General features: G+C 33.0%; 1 protein-coding gene across 2 annotated transcripts in view; it reads right to left on the bottom strand.

Annotated features, from left to right (window-relative positions):
* Positions 1–14493, bottom strand: part of LOC149897089 (uncharacterized) — a 99430-nt gene that overhangs the window by 14403 nt on the left and 70534 nt on the right. For both annotated transcript variants that reach the window (XM_090116974.1, XM_090116975.1), the window contains exons 2-5: positions 13427–13562; positions 12530–12707; positions 7648–8034; positions 7357–7478 (exon numbers count right to left, since the gene is read on the bottom strand). In XM_090116974.1, coding sequence (XP_089973100.1) covers positions 7357–7478; positions 7648–8034; positions 12530–12707; positions 13427–13562 — 823 coding nt within the window. The remainder of the gene's footprint in view (positions 1–7356; positions 7479–7647; positions 8035–12529; positions 12708–13426; positions 13563–14493) is intronic.

Here is a 14493-nt window from a genome sequence, read left to right as displayed (position 1 = left end):
AGTAATATACGAAACCAAATATTGCGCTGTGAAACTAAGTGATAAACATATCCGCTGTAATTGCAAATTTATAATTGAAGAATTAACACCCAGATTCTTGTTTTATATAACACTATTTAGAGTGAGAATAACTAACCACAGCGGCAATCTGCACGTCAAAAACATCGGAAACTGGGACATAAAAACAGCTAATTCGCGTTAATCATCACACAGATCGGCTACAGATTTATTGCCGTCTAGTTTCGTCAAATTCACACATCAAAATAACATCTTATAGCCGTCACCAAGGACGGTACTCGGTCGTAAATCCAGAAATTACATCAAAGATTCGCCCGTATCCCCTAGCAACCGTTTTGGGGGCACAAATATATTTTTCGTGTATTGTTAATGAGTTTAATAACCTGGCGGAAATAGGGCAGGGAACTGTTTGATGGTTTTAGATTTATGTCACCGAATCTGTTACACAATATTTTATTTTGGTTGTTTTTCTGCTTTCATTCGTACACTACATATTCTCTTTTCTTAACGTAAGTACATTTCTGGCTTTCTGGGGCTTTCCAAATACGCTGCAACTTATATCGTAATTGTAATTTTGCAAGATAGGTGACAATAACAAACAATTTTACTACTAAGCCACCCGAATAGTAGTTTATCGATAAAATAAACAACGTTTTATTTACAATAAATAATATCGATAAGGCTAACCTCTATTGTATTTTTTAAACAAGACTGCGTGCGGCCATATCAGTTTTACAAAAAAACAACATAAACTCAATGCAACGTTTCATAATTAAATAATCGACGTAAACTAATTAAAACAGAGTATTGTTTTGAAACAAAGGATTACTGATATCGGTAAACAATGCCCTTGTCAGTGCGCAGATATGCGAACAATACACATTTACATGATTATTATATACTTTCATATAAATACTGAGTACATATATTTAGGTAATTAAACGAATTTTAAAGACTTTCGTGACCTATTGCGTCCGTAAAAAATTATCAACAGCGTGACATAATTTAGGTTAAATTTTATAATTATTCGACTATACTTTATATTTAGGTCGAATTTTTCAGGCTATTTTACTATTCTCAAATTAGTAGGTACTGGTAGATATTATCATCATCAGACCATATTTGCTCCCGCTGCGGAAACACAGGTATCCTATGTCAATAATAATTAAATGATCAAGGAGGTTAGGCCATAATGCACCACGCTGTCCAAGTGAAGTTGCAGAAGTCATATTATTTGTAAACATAGCCAAAAACCACCTCTCTTACTCAATAGTCGTCAGAATGTAAATTATTTTATAAATGGTTACGTAATATTCCAACTGACAATCTAACATAATTACATAATAGAACAGTACATATGTAATACATTTTAGCACCAAAATTGTGTCAGCTATATTCGTAAACACCATAATTGATCACGCAATGTCGCCGTTCGGTCTAAACATAGAGTTCTAGATCATTCTAGAATGTTCTGGACTAGTATCCCAGTGACCTACTTCAGTCTGTGCATTGTGATCGCATTTCAACCGATACATTACAATATAACGCCTTTAACCAACGATTGACAGTTAGCAATGGCCGCCCATAACTTTGCTAATTTATCTTTCAAATAGAGAAATAGCACAGATGCGTGAAAGAATAAGAAAAACAAAGACAAGTTATAAATTACATTAGTGGTGCCAAGCGAATTATTAAGTCAATACATTTGATGTATTTTTTAAAACATAAAACACAAAATCTCATGTACATTTTAGACAACGTATTGAATCTGGCAATTTGATACACCTACGCTTAGAATAATTTACTTTTAGCTAGAAATAAGGATAAAATAAGATATTCTCTGTTCAGATTAAATAAAATAACCTTTAACATAATCAAGCCTACTTCGACGAATTTATTATTCCAAGGCCATCTCGAAATCTCTATGGATACAGAAAATTTGGGATGATATAGAATATTATCCCTTATATTTCGAGACGTTATTTCTTTGTCAAATTGGGAATTAAATAAGTTATAAATAAACCGGTAAAAAAGATATTATTAAAACAGGATTTAGGATTAAATATATAAATGTACTAATAGACTGGGGTAGAAGCCTTTGAAAATAATGAAAAGATAAAAAAAATCGCAGTCGGATGAAACCCATTAGAAAAGGAGGGGAATATGATAAAAATGTAAGGAAAAATAAATTACGGTCAATCCGAGTTCGGGAAGCGGGAGGGGGGAGCTTTTAAGAGAAAAAAATGGTTTCTCTCGATTTCCGACAAAACTACAAGTCCTATTGAAAAAAGTTCAATGGCAAAGTTGTAGGTAATTAAAAGTTCTACAACTTTTGTATTCACAATTTTTTCACATAACCTAAAAATTTAGGTGAAAAATTCAAAAAACCAAGTTTTTGGTCTTTTATTTCTATCTACTTCAAAATTTTTTTTTTTTTTAATCCATAATAATTTATCCTTTTATTCATTGAAATCTCTACTTTCATATGGTGTAAAAAAATAAACACTACCATAGTAAATGTTCTCAGGAAATGCATACAAACAGTCTGAAAATTAGCTTTTACTAAATCAGGCACACTTCTCGAACTACCGGTCAAATGTGGCTACTTGACCACATTTTTTTACTTTTTCTTAGCTAACTTATTTATGTTAAACTTTTATTAACATTTTATGATTTGTTCATGTCATGAATGATTTCATCATTCACTTTTACTAGGTATTTCTTTAAAATATATTGAATCTGACATTATTTACAAATAAACGTAATACAGGTCAAGTTGACACTGATGTGGTATCTTGACCTTGCACATCAGTTTTCATAGGTAGATGCTTAACATTCTTGTTTTAGGCTAAGTTGCTATTACTTTTTAAGTCTTCGACTTTTTAAATATTGCAGCCCGAAGCTTTACAATAAACTGTTAGGCTCTGGCTACCTGGTCAAGTTGCCACGGGATTTGTAATGATTTCATACAAAGCATTACATGTCGGATAGGGTTGTCACAAATAAGACACAAATTTTAATGAACTATTTATTTATTAAACTAAATTTAATACATATGTATATGTATATTACTTAATACCTACTTATAGGTATTGATTAATAGGTAAGGAAACATTTATTTTTCAATAGAAATATGCTAAATCGTTGTCATCAAAGAGAGTATAAGTATCTGGATTGTCCGAAATTTGCAGCAAATTTATTGATTTTACTATGCAAAACTCGAAACAGATAAAAAAAAGGAAAAAATGCAGTCACGTTATTTTTTGTGTCAACCCTAGGCGTCGGTCAAGTTGCCACGCAGCGGTCGATGGCAACTTGACCTAACCTGAGGCATCAATGCCCAAGCAAATATTTCGACAGATGAGCCTAAAATTGGATAGTTCCCACTGTAAAATCAATCTCTAGGGTTTATTACACAACATATCAAAACTGTACTCACCTGAGATGTGCAGTTTAAGCTCTACAAACATAATAATACTGACACCGGCAAAAGATCCTTAGTCACAGTCACACTTCGATACGTTATATTGCGAGAACCAACAGCGTTACCGCTTTAAAATTAAAATATGTTGCCAATTAATATTTTAAAAACCTACCAACATCGATACGTTAGGTCAATTTGCTTTCAATTCTACAAAATTTGATATTTTGTTGTTAAACGGAAGGTGTGGTCAAGTTGCCAAGTAAAGGTCAAGTAGCCACATTTGACGGTACCTGAAATGTTTTTATCGACATCATTTTGCTTTTGAATATGCTGTAAAATATTAAACTTAGAACAGATAATTATTTTTCTTTTGAAATATTACCGAAAAGCCGATACAAGAGAAGATATAGAGTTCAAGAAGTGTGCCTGATTTAGTAAAAGCTGATTATCACACTGTTTGTATGCATTTCATGAGAACATTTACTATGGTGGTGTTTATTTTTTTTTTACACCATATGAAAGAAGAGATTTCAATGAATAAAAGGCACCCCAAGTTTTTGAAAAAAGCTGATATTTTGACGGGTGACTTTTCGATTGAAAATTAGGTTGTTTTTTTTGGTATTAATTCAAAATAAGGCGAAAAAATAAATATTTTCACTCAAATAAATTACAGTGTATTTGGGACATAATAAAGTAAGTTTCCACCAAATTTCGTAGAAAAAAAATAAATTTTGAAGTAGATAGAAATAAAAGACCAAAAACTTGGTTTTTTGAATTTTTCACCTAAATTTTTAGGTTATGTGAAAAAATTGTGAATACAAAAGTTGTAGAACTTTTAATTACCTACAACTTTGCCATTGAACTTTTTTCTATAGGACTTGTAGTTTTGTCGGAAATCGAGAGAAACCATTTTTTTCTCTTAAAAGCTCCCCCCTCCCGCTTCCCGAACTCGGATTGACCGTAATTTATTTTTCCTTACATTTTTATCATATTCCCCTCCTTTTCTAATGGGTTTCATCCGACTGCGATTTTTTTTTGTTTCAAAAATTATCTACTCTAGTCTATAAGGCCTACGAAGTCATGATAACTAATAAATAATTGTGATTGTAAAACACAGTACAACATATAATAATCCAATATATATTTGTATATTTGCCAAACAAAAAACAACCGTTTAACCAAATTTTACCATTTAACACTTTGTGTAAACACATTGTATCATTAATTCATCGAACACGTCACTCATTTATCAAAGCAAGTCTTCAGGAAATGGTTTTTCCCGCTTTCAGAGGTTAAACATTGGCGCCAATAAGGTAATTGGTAACCCTGACGATTTCCAGGACTTTAATAGGTCGGAAGTGTATCTAATAGATTCTGGAAGCTGGGAACAGCACTTAATATAAAGTTCCTTTACTTGCTTGTGCAAGTTCCGCGTGTAACTATAATTACCATTAACTATAATCAATTGCATTATTGGAGTTCCTTCTTTTATCCTTCTTAATAATATTGATGAATGGAATAAATACAGATCTAGCTTTTAACTCTATTTGCTGATCAGTATTTAACTATCGATAAGAAAACATTAATAAACAATTACAACGATATAATAAATTGAATTACAAGTGTTGAATTACAAGTAACTAACACATTTTTATCAAGCATTCGCTAAATACTAAGATTAAACATCTATTTAAGGCATGATTGCAGATTAAATAGATTAAGACAACGGCCTTGGTGAGTTTCACACGTAGACAAATAAAAGATCAATGCTATACACGCTCAAATAAGATGTTCACTTAGCAATGGCGCCTACTCATCAGTAAATATTAATAAGTTTTACGTGGTATGGCTAGACGGTGATGATGCATGACATGCATGCATGAAGGTTAATTATATTGACATGTAGTAACGAAGTCCAGGGAAATTAAGTGGTAGACCTAAAATCTGCGGAATGTCTAATTATGGGGGTTCCCTTAAAACATAAAGACACGTATTATAATGAATTGATCATACATATCATAATATAATGTAACACTCATATCTTGGATATATCCGTAGTGTTTTTATGAAGAAAAGATGCGGAGATGTAAACGAAATTTTCCATGAAGGTTATATTTTGTCAATATTCCTCTTTTTGCGTTGTATTGTATTTAAAAATTATTTAAATTATCATCAGAACATACAATGAACATAAATCTTTGATTTGCTTTTAAAAGTTTATTATTAGATAGAGTTAAAATAATTATCATATTGTTCAAATAAAAAACGAGTTCTTAAAGTAAACAAACGTAGTGCATATGAAATGAGGTAACCTAGTAACGATTAAAAGGCAAATTTAAATACAAATAGTTAACGAAATGGCTTCTACGAAAATAGATACCTAAGCGTAAACATTGGATTCCGTACTAATAAAATGTTAACAGAATTGGGTTCGAGCCACAATATTTTTCCTACTACATATATAAAAATAAGCATACATTTTTATACAATAGGGCATTTTACACGTTAATATCTACTAGACAAAGCAATTTTTAATGTATAAAAATATGAAACAGAACATTACATTATATTTAAAAAATTAAAATACTCTTATGAAATATTACGTTGTTTTTCAGACGAGTTCTAATGACCTTGATAATATATTCTGGTACGAGTATCCGATTTTCCGTGTGATAAATCGGTCGAAATGTCCAAGTAATTTCTCTCACACTTGGACCAATTTAAAAATTTTAAATAGCCGTTTTCTCGGTCGGCGTAAAAATAATACATTACGTATGAATATTTTATGCAACTAAAATAATATATTTCTTAAATAATAGCCTTATTACAGCAAATAATGCTGATGACGTATTTCCATCGTCCCATTTGGCTTAATAAAATGTACTTGTGCCAAATGGCGCTTGTGGACATGATTCAACTCTATTATCTAGTGTATTTCTATCAGCATGATGATGTTGTTTCATATTTAAATAAACTAGTCTAATTATGGTGCAAAATTAAATTTGCACCATAATTTGTACGAAGTGCAAAGCACTGTTGAGTAATTAACCTATAATATTAAAATACGCACAAAAAGACATCTTTTATTTACATTTTTTTTCATTTTCTATTTTGGTTAAGTGTTATTCTATTCATGTTCACAAAAATGTTCATGTTTTATTTGATAAAATAATAGCTTAACATTCGTTGACAGGTACGAAGTAATCTCTGCCAAAATTTCAAACGTGTCTTAAACACGTTTTACAGAAATACGTGTTAAATCCATTATTTACGTCACATGACTGATTAACTAACGATTTAATTTGTAGGTTAATTGCTTCACTCAAATCCAACTAATTCCTATCGCCTTGGTCTGTTAGGATCTAAGTTTTTCTTTACCCCGTAATTGGACATAATAAACTGAGCCACTTTGCTGACGAATGTTGACTGCTGTTTTATCTTTCTTTTTAAAGGAAACTAAAGATATAAAAGACTTTTTCAGTTTTTAGATTTTTGTAAACTCAATTATCATTATCTATTTTATTTTAAACGAGTTCATTGATAAGTTTATTGATATTATCAATGTTATATATGACTTTTTTTCTCCTTTTTCCGAGAGTAAAATTTAAGATGTACTTACAAGACGTGTTAGACATAATCTCTGACTTACATGCATATATATGTACTTAATTTACTTTTCACACTTAGTGACGTCTTAACTTACTAATCACACTTTGATCTTAACTAAGTCCTACTTCCTACTAGTATAATATTATAAATGTGAAAGTTTGTGAGGATGGATGTGTATGTGTATGTTTATTACTCTTTCACGCAAATACTACTGAATCCCACGGGAACGGGAACTATGCGGGTTTTTCTATAAAACGCGGGCGAAGCCGCAGGCGGAAAGCTAGTAACACTTACATATAACTTACCTAGTAATATGGTCCTGTCTGTCCGCAATCGCTTGTAAGCCAATAGCATCTCGTAGCTGCATTACTATCGCAGCCCGGACTGCTTCTGTGCTTCTTATCTCTTCTATCGATTCTGATAGTGCCTGTTTACATTTAGCGGTAAGTATATAAAAGGTATAGGTATAATAACTATAGGTATAGATAATTAATAATTATCAAAGGAGATAATACAAATTCTTTTAAAATTTCACTCTTTTTAAAAGTTCAATTGTTCAGAGCCATTAAGTCAAACTTTACACTATCAAACTGTACCTCAACATCTCGACAGTACATCGGCGAATCCTTAAACACGTCTCTCTTGAAGACACTAACGTACGGGCCTTGCACGCCTCCCACGAACTTCTCACAATTGAAGAAAACCGCATCCTTCTTCACCATTCCCTCCTCCACGCCTGGGAACGTGGGATTCATATCCAGTACTGATGTGGGAGCCACCAAAGTATAATCCCAGAACGCCCACGCCCCATACTGATGTAGAATCAACGTCGTGGCCACATCATCAGCCAATACTCCTGTTAACTTCGAAGCAGCCGGGAAAAACCCTATCAAAAGCTTCCCAGAGTCCGATTTTGCTTGCAATTTATGCTCCAAGTTGTTCAGGTCGATGAACCCTTCCTTCGTTTCTGGTATCTTGATTATCTGTGAAGATAACAGCTATTAGTATTCGATATAGTGCGTGCATATTTGCACATCTTTTGGCTTTGTTCGTTCCCTTGCTATAACGGGTTGGGAGTTCTTGGATTTCATATTCAATTTATATATGGATTCAAAGTCGAAATATTTCATATTTTGGACGTTTCCTTTCGATCAATCTAAATATAGTTGAATAAAAAAAAATAGAACCAAAACGTTTATTAATTGTATAATAGTTTTGATAGATTATATATTCACAATGATAACATTCGCAAAAACTCATCATTCAATACAAAAAATAACATCATCAAAAAAATACTATGAATCGAAAGCATACGGCAGGTATACAAAAAATGCATGTATGACATTAGCTTCTGATAAACTATGCAACGAGATGCCTCCTTCGACTTGTCCAGTGTCCTTCACCTCTAAATTCAAAAAACACGATGAATTATAAATTTAAAAATAGAACTTCGTTTTTGTGACCGACCCACATGATAATTTTAGCCTGAGAAAAAAAAGTAGTGTGTAGCAGAAAAAACTCGCAAAAAAACTGTCCTTTATGCATGTATGGCGTCTAAGGAAAACGCTAGGGAAATAAGCATTCTTGAATGAACTATATTATTTACAAGGTGCTGAAAGCGCGTTACAACCAAGGTTATACAAATGAGATTTGCATTTTAACCAGATTGTGTTAACAATGTCATCTCTAATGCAAAAAAGCGCATATATAAAAAGATATACATACAAAGTGCATGTTAGGACATAAGAGAAAAGTAACATGTATAATTATAATTTGATTTAAGTTATCTATGTAACAAAAATGAATCGCCAAATGTGTTGTAAAACACGAGAACGGCTCCACCAATTCGGCTAATGTTTTTAACGCTTTTGTTAAGACACAAGGAAGGTTTTTCTGCAATAGGGCACAAAAACGTCTGCCGGGGTAGTTAGCTTAATAAATGTATAATAGGTAATTAGTTTTATCTCAATTTTGAATCAATATTACTCGTTATTAATTCTAATATGTACATTTTTAGACTTCGTGTTATTATAATTTTCGTCTGTACAATGTACCTATGCCAAAATTTAAAGGTGAACAACCGTATAAATAGATTGTATCGCTAATACACTATGCAAGCTATTACTCATTTTATAAGGCTTCCTTGAATGGACTTGCTTATGTATTTAATATTAATTTGTTCGCTGTTCCATTCTATGTAAGGGAGTATTCATGATATTATCAGGAAAGGAAACCAATTATGTACTTGATGTTTTAGACACATAATATACTTATTAAATATCAATACTTTGAATGCCCGTCATTAATTTATTGTAAAAGAGGAATCATTATCTTATTAAAGTACTTTATACTTTAAATTATAATACGCACAATTTTCATCAAATAACAACATAATAAAACGAATGAATAAACTAAGAAACGTTTGTTTAAGAAAACACACAAACTAAATGTTTACAAAAATATCCCAAACAGCTACTCCATGGTTTTCATTACAATTTGTCCTTGTTGAACACGGAAGTACGAAACCAAAATAGCACATAACTACAACTTTCGTGACCGACCGTCAAAATAATGGTCCACTCCTACGACCAATGGGTCCCACAGCGCTCGCTCAGTGGATATTAACACGCCACTTAAAAACATGACTTCATTTTAGTATATTTTACGTATAAAGATATGCCCTGTGTCGAAGTGTAATAAGCATCTGGGAATAAGTCTTCTAACGAAAACCGAGGAGTTGGGAGTACTTTTTGGGAGTTTGAAATAAGGCTTACTAAATAATTGTCGTGTATTGTATTATGATACCTATGATATTGTAAGTGTTATTTTCAGCACTTAGCATTTTCATAAAAAATATTTCATGAGCAAATAAGATATTTTACTTCGAACGCAATTTCATTACCTTCTTCAAGAGTCCGTTTGAAAATATATAAGTAAAAGCCAGAGTATTAGAAAATCGTGAATCTAAAATGAAACTGTAAAACCAATCTGGAATCCCATTTTGCGCAGTTCATACAAAATATTTTCCATTGAATCTGTATTAGAGCTCTCAGTAAACCGGGCTATAAAATTGTATTGCATTTCACGGTTATTATCCAACCGTTTACTAATACATATAACACACTCAATGAAAATTCTAAATATTTCTTATTAAGAAATATTGCACGCCTCATAAGCGAAGCGTTGAGGTGGGTACTACTGTCACTTCGCGCAAAACATCTGATTTTTCAAACTTAAAATGTCTTTATGTATCATACATTGCACTTGTAAGATAATACATACACACACATATTAAGAAAAAACACTATTTTTAACGTTCATGATATTTTTGATGTCATTTTTGTTATTTAAACTAGTTAAAAAACAGTTTAAAAAAGTTCTGTCTTGGACGTCCGTGTGTCTGTATGTGCGGATCCTTTTTCTTGTTAACACGATAGCGACCGAAATACTTTACTAATCGAGTCTTTTTTTTTCTCTTACGCTTGAGTATGCTCAGGAATAGAACCCTTTCATTTTTCAGGGTCTGATTCGATGTGGTTTAATTGTTATTAAATAAACAAAAATAATAATTAATAAATATTTATTAAAAAAAAATTATGAGGCGTGCACTTTTGGATTTTCCAAATTATTTAGAATGCAAGGGAAAAAAGATTTTCTTAACATTTGAACACTTTTATTAAAATAAGGAGGAAATAATAAACAAAGCTTCGAAATATTGTCTTTCCTTCATATTGTAAAAGAAAGTTCGACTCATTGAATTGGCCGTGACTTTATCTAAATGTATGAGCCAAGTCCAGCCATGTGAAATTATTGTATTTGCAACGTACTACAACGCCTCTTTGTGGATAATTTTCTGTATAGTACAAGTGATAGATACATATTAAACCTCACTTGGCTTAGTATAGCCAGAATGAAATCGTGAAACAGAAGTGAAATGCACTCCCTCGGGAACAAAATATCGACACAACATCAACGGAATACAAAAACCTGCGCATTGCTTATAGAGTACCTATTAGTGAACACAGACCGTGCATTATTCAATATCCGAGGCAAATGGCAAATGCACTTATATTGGAAAACTAAAATCATACTCGTGTTGCATGAAAACATTTAAATTGCTGATAAGGCGAAGGAATTTGCCGTATTGACATTGCAATGGTTACGTAATATTATGGCTGGACGTGACCTACGGTTTGCGATAAAGCAAAATTGCAATGGAAAAATTATTTGTTATTCGATACTGTTAGACGTTTAAAATAGATTTATCGGAAACGTATACTAATCAACAAACCAAGGGATATTGGCTTTGCAGAATATTTAGGTACCTAGTGACTTCACCAGTACTTCACATCCATACTAATATTATAAATGCGAAAGTAACTCTGTCTGTCTGTCTGTCTGTTACTCAATCACGCCTAAACTACTGAACCAATTTGCATGAAATTTGGTATGGAGATATTTTGATACCCGAGAAAGGACATAGGCTACCTTTTATTGCGAAATATGTACCACGGGCGAAGCCGGGGTGGACTACTAGTATTCCATATACCGATACCGATACCAATCTACATCTTATAGATACTAATCTAAAAGATTTTTATTCATACGTGAATTATGATAACCAGGAAAATACTACAGGAGTGTCTGTCTTGGTGATAATTCTCCATACTTAGTAATAAGTCGTTGGATCAGTCTTCTATTTCGTACATTTTAAAATTTTACACTGTCCTGTAATTTTAGCAATGTACTTGGCCCACTTTACAGTAACAAAAAATTAACAATGTGGATAAAAAAATATAAGCTTCATAGAGCCTGCGTACAGCGTAGCTAGTATGCGTGTTCCTAGATAATATAGATTGCAAATATTAATGTGTTCTGACTTCTGACATGATAATTCATTGTACTTTAACACGTATTCTGACATGTACGATTACACATTTTAACCTACTTAAATATCTAACACCTTCTATACAGGCGAAAAATACAGGCTTTATCACGTTGGAATGGTTAATCTACCTACTGGTGTGAAAATTTAAAATCAGCAAATAAATTTTTCAGTTTATGCATTACAAACATACAAAATATCATAAAATATTGCAATACTTCACGATCTTTTATTCTTAAAAGCGTTGAACGCATTTTAAAAGACCTTTCAACTACCCTACCCTACCACCTAAATGTTCATGGGCAGTGGTAATCGCTTACCATAAGGCGCATTACCAAGGCTGTTGACCACTCCATAAAAAAGATAAAAAAAAGCAACAAAAGTTGATCTACTCCACTTTACCTAGCTTACCATCCTTCCAAGGCGCTGCTGCCTATCTGCAGTCTCCTTCAAGAAAACAAAACCAAACACAATCTACAATAGCTAATCTACTCATCTTTCCCACCCCCCATCCTTCCAAGACGCTGCTGCCTATCAGTCTTCTTCAAGGACACAAAACAAAACACAGTCTACAATAGCTAGCAACCCCTTACCTCCGAGCCACACTCCTTCCACGGCGCGAGTTGCCTCTCAGTCTCCCTCGAAGACACAAACACGACCACCTGCTGCGGACGCAACACTCTGAGGAACCTCGCGAGCGACACTCCCAGGGCCACTACATCATCCTCGCTGGCTCGTACCACTTTGCGTATAATGTCCTTTGATTCCGTTCTGTAAGAAATGGTTGAATTAAATGATCGTGTTGACCAGACTTTATTGGCTAGCTACAGCTTTTCTTAGGAAAACAACTGATGTAAAGAGCATTATTGCATCCGTATTCATTATATTTTTTCATTCCATGATTTGGCTTTTAGACGTGTTTATTACATTTAACATGCACATAAATACTATATATTGCTGATTAAGTAGCTACTACAATATACGTTATCAAATATATTGGACACGCTCTTTCAACCGAAACATAATAATTTAAATGACCCATGTTTATTGTATTCATCTAAAAGTTATGCGCAGTTTTATTAAAAGAAATGCAGTTAGTATTAAACATTTTAAACAAAGCATGAATTACAAAAGATAAATAGGTTCAAAATTAACAACAGATAGAAGTCAGACAGAAAAGTAAAATTGAAATCCCTCTACAAGAAGCAATGAGCCGCGGGCACACTCCCCTGGAATCTTAAATTGATTGTTGAAGACTGAAGTCCGCCTTTCAAATTCAAATTCAAATTCCGCCCACGTGTCAAAGAAAAACCCGCATGGTTCCCGTTCCTGTGGGATTTTCGGGATAAAAAGCCTATGTCTTATTCTGGGTCTTCAGCTACCTACATACCAAATTTCATTGTAATCGGTTCAGTAGTATTTGCGTGAAAGAGTAACAAGCATCCTCACAAACTTTAGAATTTAATATATTAGTGGGAGCTAGAACTTACCGGAATATTTCCGTCTGTCCAGAGGTGACAGACAGCGCGGTGCAACGCGTCGCATGCGTCGGTAGAACATCGCGCGCAATGTATTCTTCTATCCACTGCAACGCTCGACCAGACCCGCTGTAGTCGCAGTATACCACTGTGGACAAAGGGAAAGAGTTAATGCGTGTGTTTTAGTAGAAATAATTGTATACTTGGGTAGAAGATACATAAATAACTGTCCGTTTGGTGATCTATAATTTGAAAATGTTGGTTGAAAAATGATTAACCATACCGAGACGATAACAAAGGTCATCATGTGTCAAAACTGCAGAAATTTGCATGCATAAGCAGCTCTTAAAAATAAATGTAATAATAGCACAGACTAATAATAATATACTACGTATACAAATAATAGTGTCCTAGCTTGTTTACAGATTCTCCATGGTCCCATACAAAGTATGTCTCAAAACTTATATCCAGATAAGAACACACTTCAAAAAGGATGCCTTTAGGCTAAGAAAACCAAGCCCGAATCTGTAGCACGTATCTAAACCTTACAAGTAGAAGATGTATAGACTATAGAGGTGTATTGAAAGCAACAAAGGGAGGTAAATGAGAGCCGCAGGGCAGATTTGTGTGCAGGGTGAATGAACTGTGCATGTCAGACAGGTTAGCTGCAGTTAGGGTTGACAGTTTTGTTTTTTTTTTTTTATAATACGGAAAGTAAAGGGCTAGCAATGTTTTGAAAATAATTGTATTAAAATGTTTTATATTAATAGACGCATTGTTCAATGTTTTGATATAACAGTATAACTGGGAAAGCATGAGGCGCACATGTTCCAAATAAACCAGTTATTCTTTTAATTATTGTAATTTTTACGAGTACCTATTGATTAATAATGGACAAATCTAATTAATATTTACGAACATTAACAGTTTTGCGACCACAATGTTCATATAAACCCTTTCGTAAAGAACCCACAAATTATTTTTTCGTCAATCGTTATTTACTCAGACAATTTACTCATAGACAAGTTCATCTAAAATCTCCCATTCACTGAGTTATTATTCACAATGTCACATCAAGT

Source organism: Colias eurytheme, chromosome 26 (genome assembly GCF_061535395.1).
Source record: "Colias eurytheme isolate Ceu_HAF_F1 chromosome 26, ilColEury1 Martin Lab GWU primary, whole genome shotgun sequence".
NCBI classification, from domain to species: domain Eukaryota; kingdom Metazoa; phylum Arthropoda; class Insecta; order Lepidoptera; family Pieridae; genus Colias; species Colias eurytheme.
Note: the sequence above shows the minus strand (reverse complement) of the source record. Positions and strands in the feature narration are given on the sequence as shown.